General features: G+C 61.8%; 2 protein-coding genes across 3 annotated transcripts; both read left to right on the forward strand.

Annotated features, from left to right (window-relative positions):
• The first annotated feature begins 2,894 nt into the window (after positions 1 to 2,894).
• PWP2 (PWP2 small subunit processome component) lies at positions 2,895 to 10,142 on the forward strand. The gene is made up of 21 exons (XM_049785419.1): positions 2,895 to 2,947; positions 3,036 to 3,148; positions 3,920 to 4,014; positions 4,101 to 4,200; positions 4,393 to 4,536; positions 4,633 to 4,768; positions 4,848 to 5,077; positions 5,211 to 5,354; positions 5,606 to 5,676; positions 5,833 to 5,969; positions 6,650 to 6,798; positions 6,888 to 7,035; positions 7,133 to 7,283; positions 7,357 to 7,537; positions 7,685 to 7,832; positions 7,945 to 8,053; positions 8,648 to 8,713; positions 8,965 to 9,183; positions 9,281 to 9,431; positions 9,532 to 9,606; positions 9,859 to 10,142. Exons 1-21 carry the CDS (start codon positions 2,930 to 2,932, stop codon positions 10,040 to 10,042), a joined length of 2,769 nt encoding a protein of 922 aa, XP_049641376.1. The 5' UTR covers positions 2,895 to 2,929; the 3' UTR covers positions 10,043 to 10,142.
• Positions 10,143 to 11,398: 1,256 nt separating this feature from the next.
• On the forward strand, positions 11,399 to 14,561 carry GATD3 (glutamine amidotransferase class 1 domain containing 3). Of its 2 annotated transcripts, XM_049785446.1 has the most exons (7): positions 11,399 to 11,593; positions 11,755 to 11,807; positions 12,150 to 12,263; positions 12,555 to 12,674; positions 13,701 to 13,793; positions 14,002 to 14,158; positions 14,241 to 14,561. In XM_049785446.1, exons 1-7 carry the CDS (start codon positions 11,474 to 11,476, stop codon positions 14,367 to 14,369), a joined length of 786 nt encoding a protein of 261 aa, XP_049641403.1. In that variant the 5' UTR covers positions 11,399 to 11,473; the 3' UTR covers positions 14,370 to 14,561. The 2 variants fall into 2 exon arrangements, with proteins under 2 accessions (XP_049641403.1, XP_049641402.1); XM_049785445.1 differs by having other exon boundaries at positions 14,002 to 14,561.
• The last annotated feature ends 213 nt before the right edge of the window (positions 14,562 to 14,774 follow it).

The following is a 14,774-nucleotide window of genomic DNA, read 5'->3' on the forward strand; positions in this document are numbered from 1 at the left end:
ATCCAGAGGCTCCTTTCCACGAAGGTTCCTCAGAGTCTGTCTCCTCCAGTCTGGTCGCCAGAAGGACGAATGTGGCGGGAGAGGCTTTGCCGGACCCCCAAACCAGACCGAGACGGCAGACCGAGACCAGACCGACAGATTCCCTCGCTTTTGGTTGTAAATTTAATTGTACATAGGGTTGATTTATTATTTTTAAAAGGACAGATCGATGTAAAATGTGTATGTATCATCTGCACCAAAAAAATCAAGGACAAAATCAGCGTGTTTGCTTTGGCTGGTGTGAAAGCCCCAGTTTGTATATATGTGTGGTGCGTCTGAGAACCTTTTCCAGCTGGGGAAACGCAAGTATTTTTGTACAGTCGACCTGGGCTGCTCCCTCTAGGCTGGGCAGCAGGTGGGCAGGGCCTACTGGCTCAGAGGCGGCCGGTGCCGGGCCCGAAGTGGAACCTGCTGGCGGGCGGGTGGCTCTGCCTCTTCTGTGCACTTTTGAGCTGCATCAGGCCCAGTCTTGGAGGAAGAGGTGCCAATGGCTCGAGTCTCTCTTTCTCGCTAGAGCCTGGAAAAGTGTGTAAAGAAGATATATATATTTGTGTTTCTTTAAACCGAACTTCCTTAGGTGCAATTTCCAACTAATCAACTCAGCCAATTTAGTTAAGCAGATTAGAACCCAAGTGTCACCTTCGTACAGGGTTTCTAACTTGTTGGTTTTATGTTGAAGATTGATGGAGGGGTGCTTGTCCTACGGATCTGCTAAGCCTGAGTGGGGGAGAGCTTGGGGATCAGACGGAGCCCGAAAGTCCGGGCCTGCTCCCCTCACAGCCGGTGGGTGTCCCTCCTGCCGGGAATCCAGTGTTATGGTTGGTCTGTGTGCCTGGGCTCCAGTCCTGGTATGAAGTTCTCTGCTTACTTACAGTTAGACTTATGGGGAGAGAAAATGAAGAGGACTCTCCCCTCCCAGGGTATGCTGTTTCTTAAACCTGAAATTGAATGAACTTGAAATCTCTGCCAGATTTGGTTTCCCTTTACTTTGTTTTTGTTTTTTTTTTTTTTTTTTTTACTAAAGAATGCCACCTGAAGCTCTTGTTTGTTTGTTTTGTTTTGTTTGAACCTAAAAGGATGTGATTGAATTTTTGTTGTGTTTAAAATAAAGCTTCTGTGTTTGAGCCAAGCTGGTTTTGTGGATAAATATGTAGCAGCTGTTAAATCATTGTGAAGCCAGATATACAATGCCGATCTGATAAAAAACAATATGCAGCTATGTTACAAATCTGTGGACTTTGTAAATACTTAGTACATGGAACAGAAGGCAAGTTATAATTTTGGTGAATTTCATGGGGTCTCCCGTGATTGGAAAAATTATAACTCACATGATTCGAAAGGTGGTTGTATTTAATCTGAAAATAATTTTTACCTACAGTTCCATTGTCATCACCGCCCTTTGGGTCATTGCCTCAGTATCTGAGGATCGACACCCTGTAGGGGACACAGCACACACACACCCTGTAGGGGACACAACACACACACACACACACACACACGTCCAGTTTTCTTTAGCGTTTGGAAGAGGATTGAGTTGTGAAACAATGAAAGAAGCTTCTTCAACGTGTGTGTCAGAATGCTGCTTTGATAAAAGAGCAAGTGAATTGTGGTGCGGCTTCCCCCCAAGTGCTCCGTGACTGAGGACGTCGCTCAGCTCTCCTTGGAGCGCGTTGGTGACTTTGGCACTGGAGGTATTAATTCTGTGATCACGGTTTACTGTAAAAGTACTTTTTACATCATCCTGTAAAATAGTAGACTAAACCCTTGTATTAAGACTGTTAAAAATGTAAGCATTGTCATCCTGAAAATACACCTTTGAAGGAGCTTTGCTATTCGGACCTTCCTTCCTTCATTTGCTTTGGGTGCAGAAAGACTCCCTTGTTCCTGTTCCTCACTGATTTTGGGGGGTGTTCAGGGAGCACACACACCCTGCTGTGCTCCCCTGGTGAAGGAGGGGGTGCCTCACCCCATCCCATCCCTCCGGCCCACCGAGGGGTGTCGGAGGGCTTCCTCGCATTTGCTGTCCTGGTGCAAGAACTGAAGAGCCGAGGCTCCGGAGGTCCGGATCCCGGGGAACCTGCCTTGCCCACGCACTGAAAGCTCTGGCTGCAAGCTAGCTCTGTGGGGGACAGGGCCCTCGGGACAGTGCTCAGGGGACACAGACCAAGGCCCAAACCCGAGTCTCCCCCGCATGAAGGTCTCTGCCTGCCCGCCGCCCTCCGGCCCGGCCCGGCCCGGCCCAGTGCCATGCCGTCGCTGCCTCTGCAAGGGCAGCTGAGCCCTGGGGCTCTTCGGACCGTCCTCCCGCCCGGGCTCCAGCGCCGCTGAGCCCGACGCCTGCTGGGACTTGGCCTGCCCTGGGAGGGGCGTGGGCGTGGGCGTGGGCGTGGCCGGGCTCAGCGGGCGTCTGGGGCGGAGTCAGCCAACCAGGCTCGGCCTTGGGCGGGCCTCCGGGCTCTGGGGCGGCCGGGTGGGCGTGGCCGGGAGAGCGCCACGAGAAGCTGGGGCGGAGTCGGGCCCGGCCTCAGGCTTTGGGGCGGGGCTCCGGCGCGGCAGGTGGGCGTGGCCAGGGAGCTCAGCGGGCTCTGCCCGGCGGTAGGTCGGCCCGCCAGGCGCTCAGGCCCCGCCCCCTGGAGCGCGTTGCGGGCGGGGCTACAAAGCTGCAGGGGCGTGGCCAGGGCTCTCGGCCGAGTCTGGTTGGGTCAGGCGCCCAGGCCCCGCCTCCTGGGCGCGTCAAGGGCGGGGCTCCGTGCGCGTGGCGGCGGCTCCTCCGGGCCGCGCCGGGGCGCTCTGTGAGCGTGGGACGGGGCCGCCGTCGGTCCCGCCCCGGAAGCGGAAGCGGAAGCGCGGCGCGGCCGAGACCCGGAAGTGGCGCACGTGAGCGGCCGCGATGAAGTTCTCGTACCGGGTTCGGGGCGCGGGCTCGGGTTTCGGGGCGCGGGGTGGGTGGCGGTCTGCGCTGGCGCTCGCTTGCTCACTCGCTTCCTTCCTCGCAGTTCTCGAACCTGCTAGGCACGGTCTACCGCCGCGGGAACCTGAGCTTCACCCGCGACGGCGACTCGGTGCTCAGCCCCGTGGGCAACAGGGTCACGGCCTTCGACCTCAAGAAGTGAGCGGGCGCCCTGCGGGACACCCGGCACCTCGGAGTGCACCCGCCGGCCCCTTGGGGCGCCCCGATCGCCCCCCGTTGCCCTGCGCACCCCAGGCGCCTCCCTCCCGGGCCCCTGGGCTCCCCTGCTTCTCGCCACCCGGGCCCCTCTCCGCCGGGCAGCGTCTCCGGCGCTCTGGCCGCCTCGCTGCAGTAGCCAAAAGGTCCCAGTGGCAACTCGGATGCATTTTCATCGACAAATTAAAGTACTGGGGAGTAGGAAATAAAAGGCCCCAGCTGCCCCTTAAAAGAACTTTCCAGGGCGGCATCTCTCACCCCCCGTCCCAAGTGTCTTTTGAAAGGATTCAGCTAACACCGATATCCATGCTGCTGCTGTTTCTGTTTTTGGGGGGCCAAGCCGGGGGCTGCCGCTCAGGGGTTACTACACCGGGCTCTGAGCTCAGGGATAGCTCCTGGCAGGCTCGGGGGACCCTATGCGACGCCTGGGATCGAACCTGGGCCGTCCGCTTGCAAGGCACACGCTTTAAACCCCCCCCCCCCCCCCGCTGTCAAGGTCTTAAGTTTTTTCCAGGTAGCCTCTCCTGGGCTTATGCCTTGGTCGCCGCACACCCAGAAGCTTGCATCGATTCCCAGTATTTTGTGACCCCAGTGTTGGAGGCCTTTGTAGTGAACAGCGTGTGTTTCCAGAGGGGACAGAGCACAAACACTGAGCTCAGGGCTGGGTCCTTTCCCAGCGCTGACACGGGGCTCATGACTGCGCTCTCTCCTCAGCAACAGATCCGACACCCTGCCACTGGCCACTCAGTACAACATCAGATGTGTGGGGCTGTCCCCAGACGGCCACTTGGCTATCATCGTAGACGAAGGTAGTTGGCTGGCTCCTCTGGGCGGGGATGCCGTGCGGGGGTTTGGGCGGGTGGGGCAGAGCAGGGCCTCACAGCCTGTCCTGCAGGCGGGGATGCCCTGCTGGTGAGTCTGCCGCACCGGGCCGTCCTGCATCGCTACCACTTCAAGGGCTCAGTCAGCAGCATCTGCTTCTCCCCGGATGGCAGGTATGGGCTCAGCTGCTGGCTCCGGGGAAGTCGTGGGGGGCTCACACGGTTCTGCTTCTTGAGTAGGGTCAAGCCCAAGGGTTTCACCCTCAGACTCACACAGTGAGGGGCTCCCGGGGACTGCTGGTTCCTGTGGGGCCCGAGTCTGCCGTGGACACCCATGTGAGGGTGTCACCCCCTCTGTCGGCACAGGAAGTTCGTGGTGGCCAAGGGTAACCTGGCACAGCTGTACCATGCCCCTGGAAGGAAGCGCGAGTTCAACGCCTTTGTGTTGGACAAAACCTACTTTGGGCCCTTTGATGAGACCACGTGCATCGACTGGACAGACGACTCCAGGTGGGCACCGTGGGGTGTGTGTGATGGCCTGGCTATGACCCGGCCTCATACTATCTCCCGTGACCCAGCAGCCCCCCTCGCTCTTTCCCCGGGCAGGTGTTTTGCGGTCGGCAGCAAGGATGCTTCCACCTGGGTGTTTGGGGCCGAGCGCTGGGACAACCTCATCTACTACGCGCTTGGGGGCCATAAGGACGCCATCGTGGGCTGCTTCTTTGAGTCCTGCAGCCTGGACGTATGAATAACCCTACTCGGGGCAGGGTGGGGGTAGCTGACCGGAGCCAGGACTGACCTGCCCTGCCCCTGTCCCGCAGCTGTACACACTGAGCCGGGACGGTGCCCTGTGTGTGTGGCAATGCGACACCCCTCTTGAGGGCCTGCGGCTGAAGGCGCCCACCGGCTGGAGGGCCGATGTGCTGCAGGCGAATGAGGGGGACCCGGAGGATGAGGCCGAGGCCGAACAGGAGGCCCAGACTATCCGAGGGAAGACAGCGCCGGCCGCTGAAGAGCAGCAGGGGAAAGTGAAGTATTCACGGCTGGCCAAGTAGGTCAGGGCCAGGCAGGGGCTGGAACTCGGGGCAGGTGTGCCTGGTGGTGAGGGTGGAGGGTGGTTCGGCCCCAGCCCCAGCCGTGGCCCCAACTCAGCCTGGGCCACCCCCCCCCCCCCCGCCCCGTAGGCACTTTTTCAACAAAGAAGGTGACTTCAACCACCTCACTGCCACGGCTTTTCACAAGAAGACGCATCTCTTGGTCACTGGCTTTGCTTCTGGAATCTTCCACCTCCATGAGCTCCCGGAGTTCAGCCTCATCCACTCCCTGAGGTGAGGCCTCTGCTCTGGGTTGTGGGGGGTTTGCACCTACTCTTGCCCTTGCATCTCAGGTGCCCACGCACCCCCTTCCCAGGCATCCTGCTTGTGGGAAGCAGCGTCAGTCTGGAAGGGGGTGAGGAAAGCCCAGGATGGGGCTCATGGCTGGTCCTGTGGGTGTGTGTTATATGTGTGTGTGGAGTATGTGGGTTTGGGGAGTGCCTGCCCCTTCCCGGGGACCCACGGTCTCCTCATCTCGTCTACAGCATCTCGGATCAGAGTATCACCTCCGTGGCCATCAACAGCTCTGGGGACTGGGTGGCCTTCGGGTGCTCAGGTTTGTCCCGGGGCTGGGTGGGCAGGTGTGGGGGATGGGGGTCCCTCAGGCAGTGTGTTCCTGGACAGCCGCTGGGCTGTCGATGTCCGGGAGCGGGTGGGCAGGAGGTGGCACCCAGGCTACCTGGCAGGGTCCGAACCGGCTCTGTGCCCGCAGGTCTGGGCCAGCTGCTGGTGTGGGAGTGGCAGAGCGAGTCGTACGTGTTCAAGCAGCAGGGACACTTTGACAGCATGGTGGCCCTGGCCTACTCGCCCGACGGGCAGCACCTTGTCACGGGCGGCGATGATGGCAAGGTGGGCTGGGGGTGATGTGTGTGCGTGTATGTGGGCGACTAGGGCAGGGGGTTGGGTTGCTGGGGTGTGTTGGGGATGGCTGAAACCATGGGTGCATGTGTGTGCATGTAGTGGCTGGGATATGGTGGAAGGCCTGGAACCATGTGTGTGCTCCTGTATAAGTGTCTACACGAGTGCGTGGTGGCTAGAACTGTGTGATGGCCAGGGCATGTGCGGGCATGTGTAGTTCTGGTGCAGTCCCATGTGTGTGTACATGAATGTGTTGGCACATATGTCTATGTAAATGTGTATATATACATATATGATGACCAGGCCGTGTGTGGATGTGGCTGTGCTCCAGGGTCACTGGGGTCCACTTAGAGACTCCCCTGAGCTGCTTAAAAGTCTTGAGACTGGGGCCTGGAGAGATAGCACAGCGGCGTTTGCCTTGCAAGCAGCCGATCCAAAGGTGGTTGGTTCGAATCCCGGCGTCCCATATGGTCCCCGTGCCTGCCAGGAGCTATTTCTGAGCAGACAGCCAGGAGTAACCCCTGAACACTGCCAGGTGTGGCCCAAAAACAAAAACAAAAAAAGTCTTGAGACTGGGGGTCGGCAGTGAGGGGGGCACGTTCTTACTTGGCCCTGGATCCTGGCACCCCGGCTGATGCTGTGGCCCTGCCAGGAACCCCCCTCTCACGCAGGTGAAGTTGTGGAACACGCTTAGTGGCTTCTGCTTTGTGACCTTCACGGAACACACAAGCGGGGTAACTGGAGTGACCTTTACAGCCACGGGCCATGTGGTGGTCACCTCGTCCATGGATGGGACTGTGCGTGCCTTTGACCTTCATCGGTGAGCCCCACAGCTGTGGTGCCCTTGGGGATGCTGCGGGGGTGGTGGGGAGGGAGGAGGCAGGAGCTGGCAGCGCCTTGTCCCCACAGGTACCGGAACTTCCGTACCTTCACGTCCCCGCGCCCCACCCAGTTCTCCTGTGTGGCCGTGGACTCGAGCGGGGACATCGTTTCGGCTGGTGCCCAGGACTCCTTTGAGATTTTCATCTGGTCCATGCAGACAGGCCGGCTCCTGGATGTGAGCGTGGGGCTTGGGGTGCCCGGGTCCCCCTCGCTGCCACGATGCATGGTTGAGTCCACAGTGCTCATCAGACCCCCATGTCCCAACCCTGTAGGTCCTCTCGGGGCATGAGGGCCCCATCAGCAGTGTCTGTTTCAACCCCGCCAAGTCGGTCCTGGCCAGTGCCTCGTGGGACCGCACAGTGCGCCTGTGGGACATGGCCGACAGCTGGCGGACCACCGAGACACTGTCGCTGACCTCGGATGGTGAGTGTGGCTCCGAGAGGCTTTGGGATGGGGGATCCTGTCCCCCTGGTTGCTGATGGGGCTCTCGACACAGCACTGGCTGTGACCTTCCGCCCCGATGGCGCCGAGCTGGCTGTGGCCACGCTGAATGCGCAGATCAGCTTTTGGGACCCCGACAGCGCCACACAGACGGGCACCATCGAGGGCCGCCATGACCTGCGACCCGGCAGGAAGGAGCTGGACAAGATTACAGCCAAGCATGCCGCCAAGGGCAAGTGAGTGAGTCGGCCGAGGTCCCCCCATCTCCATCCATCTACATGGGTGCTCCCCTAGGGTGGGGGACCAGGGCTGTTCCTCGGTGCTGGCCTGGTCCATGAAGGGGCTGCCTTTTGTCCGCTGAGCGTGGCCCGGCTGTCCCGCAGGGCCTTCACCGCCCTCTGCTACTCGGCGGACGGCCAGAGCGTGCTGGCAGGCGGCATGTCCAAGTTCGTGTGCATCTACCACGTCCGCGAGCAGATCCTCATGAAGAAGTTCGAGGTTTCTCAGAATCTCTCTCTTGACGCCATGGAGGTGAGTACGGGGGTGCCCACCTGGGAGCCCCACCCTCCTCCCAGGTCCAGGTGTTGGACAGGGCCGGGTTTGGGGGGAGTAGGAGGGTGCTCACGCTGGTGGTGCCTTCCAGGAGTTCCTGAACCGGAGGAAGATGACGGAATTTGGCAACTTGGCGCTTATCGACCAGGACGCGGGGGCTGACGAGGGTGTCGCCATCCCCCTGCCGGGGGTGAGGAAAGGTGTGGCCTGGTGCCCTAGGTGGGCAGGAGATTGCAGAGGGGAGAGTCACAGCCACACCCTCCCCCCAGACCTTACCTGTCCCTCTGTCCGGCCTTTATGGGGGTGGGCATTCTCTGTCTATATCGCCATTGTCCGGCAGGATATTACAGTGCTGGGATGACCAGGGACCTGGACACAACAGGGTTGTGTGTGCCTGAGGCCAGTTGCACCCTCAGAGACAGGCCTCAACACTGTTCATCTGAGCCCAGTGCTCCTGCTAGACCATTGGGTGGAGGAGTGCACATCTGTGGGGCCCAGGACCGGCCATAGAGTTGACTGGGTCCCCTGGTGGTGGAGTCGGTGGCTCGGAGCTCGTTGCTTCCCTGGAGTGGGTCTGGACTCCACTTCCAGAAGCCTCACCTGGCAGTGCCCGTACTCAGAGCAGCCCTGTGCAGTGGTGCGGCTTGTGTGCTGCGCCAGGACCCTGGGACAGAGTAGCCCCTGGCTGGGCTGTGGCTCTCTCGAACAGGCACATGTTGAAGGTGGGGTGGGGGTGCGTGGTTTCATGCTGCGGGTGCCGGGAGGGAGGCTGGAGTAACCCCTTTGTGTTCCAGGGGACATGAGCTCCCGGCACTTCAAACCGGAGATCAGGGTCACCTCACTCAGCTTCTCCCCAACTGGTGAGCTCCTGGGGGGAAGTTTGTGATGTGCTGGAGGAAGGGGGTGACATCAGGGTGACCCCATGCCCTGGGGGATGGAAACGGTCCTGGTCAGTGAGCTGATGCATTTGAGTATAAGCCTGCATGGATGGGGATGGTCGCTGCTCTGGCACTCCTGTCTGTCTGGGTGCCGGGAGGGAGGTCCTGGAGCTCTGAGGGGCTCAACCCGGCATCCCATGCCCTGTGTGGTCAGTGTAGTGTCCCCTCTGCAGGACACTGCTGGGCGGCCACCACCACTGAGGGCCTCCTCATCTACTCCTTGGACACGCAGCTGCTCTTCGACCCTTTCCAGCTGGACACCAGCATCACCCCAGCACGGGTGCGGGCAGCCCTACGTGAGGGCCTCTTCACGAGGGCCCTGCTCATGGCGCTGCGGCTCAACGAGAGACCGCTGGTACAGGAGGCCCTGGAGGCGGTGCCTGCGAGCGAGAGTGCGTCCCAGGGTTGGTGGTGCCTGGGCTGCAGGGTCTGGGGTGTGTGTGTGGGGGCAGCTCCAGGACCAACTCCCCCCCCAATTCCCCCTCACAGTTGAGGTCATTGCTTCATCCCTCCCTGAGCTGTATGTGGAGAAGGTTCTGGGTTTCCTGGCGGCCTCCCTGGAGGTGACGCACCACCTGGAGTTCTATCTCCTCTGGACGCAGAAGCTGCTGCTGCTGCATGGCACGAAGCTCAAGGCCAGGTTGGGCCCCCCAGCCCCTGTATCTGTGAGGCCCTGAGGTGGGGTTCCGGGCGAGTGGGCCTGGCCCCCAGCTGCCTATTGAGGAGTTCTGTGTTTGCAGGTCTGGAACGCTGCTGCCGACTGTGCAGTTTCTGCAGAAAGGCCTCCAGCGGCACCTGGACACCATCTCCAAACTGTATGTGTGTGAGCCTGGCCCTTGGGGGGCTGGGGCTGGTGGGTGGCTGTGCCCGCCATGGGGAGAAGAGCACAGAGTAGGGCAGCTGTGTGGTCCTGGATCTGAGGTTCTCAATCTTTGGGGTTGTCTAGGGTTCCGCTGGCCATGCCCAGGTGTGCCAGCACCTACAGACCTGCTGGCAGGGGAAGGTTTGGGGGTGCGGGGTAAGCTGTATGGGTTGCCCTTCCGCCATGAGCCTGCTATCTTCCACAGATGTGACTGGAACCAGTACAACCTCCGCTTTGCGCTGGCCCTGTCACAGCAGCGCGGCCTGAAACGCCCCTTGGAGCCAGGCAGTGAGGAGAAGATGGAGGAGGATGAGGAAGAGGATAACTTATGCCTCATGGGGACAGCGGATGGGGATGATGGGGACAGTGAAGACGGGCTGTTGGCATAGCGCACATGATGACCCCAACTCCTGGGGCCGAAGCAGCAGAGGTGGCAGGGCAGCCGGCCCAAATACTGGCTGTGGACTCGGCTGCAAAGACTCACCGTGGCTGCAGGGAGCAGCAGCCGTACCATTGGGCGCCTGGAGCGGGCTACAGGACCTCAGCATCTCCTCCCAAGGGACTGAGCAGGTTCAGTGCAAAGCAGACAAGGGCATTTCTGGAGGGTACCTGCTTGGGGCTGAGCTGACCCGCAGAGACGTGTGACGGATGTGGTGGCAGCACACAAGTTGCCCACGTGTCCCCTGAGATGTGACTTTCAGATCTTCACTGGGGGACGGGGGGTGCTTACAGACTCATTTCCTCACCCTGTCCCTCCTTTTCCTCTGAACCTCTAAATAGAACCTGTTTTTCCCTTTTTTAAGAAAAACCTCCTGTGTCCTATTGCTACTGTGGAAACGGGATAGGGCTGGGTGGTTGGCTGGGTTTTTTTTGCTTGTTTTGTTTTGGTTTTTGTTTTCGGGTCACACCCAGCACCGCTCAGGGGTTCCTCCTAGCTCTACTTGGAAATCGCTCCTGGGCCCGGAGAGATAGCACAGCGATGTTTGCCGTGCAAGCAGCCGATCCAGGACCAAAGGTGGTTGGTTCGAATCCCGGTGTCCCATATGGTCCCCCCTGCCTGCCAGGAGCTATTTCTGAGCAGACAGCCAGGAGTCACCCCTGAGCACCGCCGGGTGTGCCCCCCCCCCCCCCAAAAAAAAAAAAAAAAAGAAAAGAAAAATCGCTCCTGGCAGGCTCGCGGAGACCATATGGAATGCCGGGATTCGAACCACTGTCCTGCATGCAAGGCAAACGCCCTATCTCCATGCTATCTCTTCAGCCCCGGGCTGGGGTTTTGTAACCTTGGAGGGAGGTACCTGGGATAGCCAAGCTCAGCCCATGACTTGGGGTGTGGACCTCTGCATCATGGACACTGGTGAGGAAGGACTGGGACTCCGTTTTGCTGCAAGGCCTGAGCCCTGGAAGTCGGGGACTGGCCCCGCCGCCTGTGGAGGCTTCCGATCTGCACCTCCAGGGGCCAGATCCCCTGGCGCGAGGCGAGGCGAGGCGAGGCGAGGGGCGTCACGGACGCGCCTGCCCCCGGGGCTTGGGGCTTTCGAGGAGCGGCGCGCTGTCAAAGTCACGTGCTCGCTGTCACCGCTGCGGCGTAGGGCCCGCCCTCAGGCCGACCGCCTTCCGGGAGCTCCGGCGACTGCGCCGGCGCGGCAGGCGCAAAACGGCGGCTCTGCGCAAGCGCGGCCCCGGGCACGGCCTTAAAGCGGACACTTTGCGCAGGCGCGGTCCCGCCCCCCGGGGGGGCAGGCCACCTCGCGCAGGCGCGGTGCGTTGCTGTGGCCGGCCGGCCCCGCTGACCCTCCGACCCCGCTTGTCCCCGCGCGGCCATGGCGGCCCTCCGGGTCCTGCTGGCGTCCAGGCTGGCGGCGAGCCCCCGCGGGCGGGCGAGCTTCCCGCGCGCAGCCCTGCACGGCTCCGCGCCGCGGCCAGGGCCTCGGGTCGCGCTGGTGGGTGGACGCGGACCCTCCCCGGGCCCCCCGACCCCGGGCCCCGCGACCTCCCGGGCTCCTCCGACCCCGCACCCCGGCCCCGGCCCCTGGCTCCCCGGCAGCTGCCCCCGCCCGCCCCGCGGCCCTCCGGCCCGGCGCCTGACTCTGCGGCCCCGCAGGTGCTGTCCGGCTGCGGCGTGTACGACGGGACCGAGATCCACGAGGCCTCCGCGTGAGTGCCCGGCCGGGGTCTGGGCTGGGAGGGCCGGGGCGCCTCGCCCAGGCTGTCCTCCAGGCTGTCCTCCAGCGCTGTCCCCTCGGGGGCTGTCCCACGCACCCGAGCCGCCTGCGCCCTCGCCTCCCGCTGCCGCACCGAGCCGGCCGTCCCACCCGGAGTCCCCGGGTGTCAGCAGGGGGCGAGGCGGGCACGCGAATGTCCCCAGGGCCCGCCCTGGCTGCTCAGACCTCGCAGCTCCCCCGAGCTGCCCGGCTAGGCCCCGTCGGTGGGTCTGAAACGAGGAGCTGGAACGGGGTGCCGGGGTGCGGCCGGCCCTGAGCGGGCGTCTCTCCACAGGGTGCTGGTGCACCTGAGCCGGGCCGGTGCCGACGTGCACATGTTCGCGCCCAGCATCCCTCAGATGCACGTCATCGACCACACGCAGGGGCAGCTTGCCGAGAAGGAGACCAGGTGTGCGCAAGGGGGCCCTGGGGTCCAGCAGGGCTGGCCTGGACGCCTGGTGGGAAAAAGCAGAGACTCCTGAACCCTCAGACCTCACAGGCCCTGGGGACCGCTCTGGGCTCTGCCCCACTCAGTGCCAGGCCGTCTGCTCCTCCACCTGCAGACCCCCCAGCCCTGCACCTAGAAGGCTGCTCCCCTCAACCCTGCACCCAGTCGGCCACTCTCGCATATAGGAGAACTTGTCCGCTCCCTCCTGGGCACTGACTGTTCTTTGGGGGGGGGGGGTGTTCTCTTTCTCAGGAACGTCCTGACTGAGTCTGCACGCATTGCCCGTGGCAAGATCTCAGACCTGGCGCAGCTCCGCGTGGCCGACCTGGATGCCATCATCTTCCCTGGGGGCTTCGGGGCTGCCAAGAACCTGTGAGTCGCGCCCCCCTCAACCCCCATGCTTGGCCCTGGACTTGCTGCTTGCTTTGGCCCTGGGGTTCCTCCAGTGCTCCTGCACTTGTTACCTCAGGCCAGGTCCGCCCCCCCCTCCCCCTCAGGCCAAACCCCAGTGCTTTTTCCTCCTGCGATTCCTGAGATGTTCTGCAGTCTGAGGTTCCCTCTGGCTCCCTCACAGGCAGGGTCAGTCCCAGTCCCAGGGCTAAGGTACTGTGATGGCACAGGCCCAGTGGGCTCCCCCTTCCTTCTCTGAGGCTCGGCCGTTCCTGGGCCCCCACAGTTTTGTTTCCACTTGGCTGCTGCACCTCCTCCCAGTGCCCCGGGGTGCTTCCCCAACAGCTGAGTCCTTGGTTTCTCCTTGGTCTGTGTCCCCGAGTTCTGCTGCCCCCCTCAACCCTAGTTCTTCTCAGCGAGCTGGGAGCAGTCAGTACCAGGGATCCGGCACTCCAAACACATCCCCTGCCTCAGGTCCCCCAGGAGTCCCATGACCAATGGACGGTCACATGTCGGTACCCTGTGTTGTCCCCCTGCCACACCTGTCTGGGTCCCCGTGGGTGCAGGACTAGAGAGCCTGGCAGGGGGACCTGCAGTGTGTGTGAGGGTGGAATGCAGGCCCTTCCTGACCCTGATGCACCTCTGGTTGCCTTGCAGCTTCTGATCTTGTGCCTCCGCCACTCCCTTTGCTTAGGACTGGCCAGGGGCTGCCCCACTGTGTTCCCTGTGGCTGTGCTGTGTGGCTCTGTCCCCTCTGCTCTTCTCGCTCCCCTTGCTGCTGTGCTATGTCCATGCTGTGAGTCGCTCAGGTGGCCTTGGGATCCATCTGGAAGGCGTCAGTGCAGTGTGTGCATACTCTGAACCCTGTCACCTTCAGTTCTCCCTGGGGTGGGGGGCAAGGGCTTTGCCCTCAGGATACCTCCCCCTCCGGTGCTCTCCACCACTCTGTCCTGGCTCCCTCCTGGCTGTGCGTGGTACAGAGCCCACATTAAGCATCCTCTCCCTCAGGAGCACCTTCGCCATGGATGGGAAGGACTGCTCAGTGCACCGGGATGTGGAGCGGATCCTCAAGGAATTCCACAAGGCTGGCAAGCCCATCGGGTAGGGGGGCCGGACCCCATGGCTGAGGGAGGGAGGAGGGTCAGGTGAGCCTCCCCTCCAGGCCTGTCCTGGCCCCAAGAACCACGCTGAGGAGTTGTGTCACTGAAAGAAGTAGCTCTGCCGTGGGGGGGTCCCCTCACAGCCATACATGTCATGCAGCCTCTGGGCACCCAGAGGCCCACGTGCCCTGAGCCACCCTGTCCCGCAGCCTGTGCTGTATCGCGCCTGTCCTGGCTGCCAAGGTGCTTGGCACTGTGGAGGTCACGGTGGGCCATGAGCAGGAAGAAGGTGGTCGCTGGCCCTATGCCGGCACTGCTGAGGCCATCAAAGCACTGGGTGCCCGGCACTGTGTGAAGGACGTGACTATATCCTTGGTGGGCCAGGCTGGGCTGGGGGACGGACGCGCAGAGGATAGGCTGGGCTGTGATTTTTCCCTAACACATGCACGAAGCTCACGTGGACAGCAAGAACAAGGTGGTGACCACACCCGCCTTCATGTGTGAGACGGCGCTGCATCACATCTATGATGGCATCGGTGCCATGGTGGCCGGGGTGCTGCAGCTCGCCCGCAAGTGACGTGTGTGCAGCCAGGACCCGTGCCAGCCGGCCTGTGCTCCGAGATGGTAGTGAGTGCCAGAGATGTGCCTTTGTAGAAGCAGCAATTCAGGGCTGGTTCCCATGGCCTGGTCCCTCTGCTCTGGCCCCTAGCCCTCAGCCACGGGACGTGTGCATAGCCAGAGGGACAATAAAGTGTGAGCCGAACTATGAGCTGAGTGGCCCGTGTCCATCACTGCCTTCCCACCGTGTCCCTCAGTGCCACCGGGCTGTGCTGTGCTACCCTGCATCCTTCCATCTTGTCATCCTTCTGTCCTGCCGTCCTTCCCTCCTATCATCCCACTGAGATGCTTTGGCCATGGTGTGACCAGCTTCCGGCCCCTGAGCTGTATGGACTGTGGGTCTCGTTCACTCCCAGCTGCTCTC

This window comes from Suncus etruscus, chromosome 13 (assembly GCF_024139225.1).
Source record: "Suncus etruscus isolate mSunEtr1 chromosome 13, mSunEtr1.pri.cur, whole genome shotgun sequence".
In the NCBI taxonomy this organism is placed as follows: domain Eukaryota; kingdom Metazoa; phylum Chordata; class Mammalia; order Eulipotyphla; family Soricidae; genus Suncus; species Suncus etruscus.

Excerpts from the sequence above, each read along its gene's own strand:
- PWP2 (XM_049785419.1), top strand. Across the intron at positions 4,201-4,392 it reads TGCTTCTCCCCGGATGGCAG|GAAGTTCGTGGTGGCCAAGG; the intron begins GTATGGGCTCAG and ends CTGTCGGCACAG. Across the intron at positions 9,607-9,858 it reads CTGGACACCATCTCCAAACT|ATGTGACTGGAACCAGTACA; the intron begins GTATGTGTGTGA and ends TATCTTCCACAG.
- GATD3 (XM_049785445.1), top strand. The coding sequence starts at position 11,474 with ATGGCGGCCCTCCGGGTCCTGCTGGCGTCCAGGCTGGCGGCGAGCCCC. Across the intron at positions 12,264-12,554 it reads CTTGCCGAGAAGGAGACCAG|GAACGTCCTGACTGAGTCTG; the intron begins GTGTGCGCAAGG and ends TCTCTTTCTCAG. Across the intron at positions 13,794-14,001 it reads AAGGCTGGCAAGCCCATCGG|CCTGTGCTGTATCGCGCCTG; the intron begins GTAGGGGGGCCG and ends CCTGTCCCGCAG.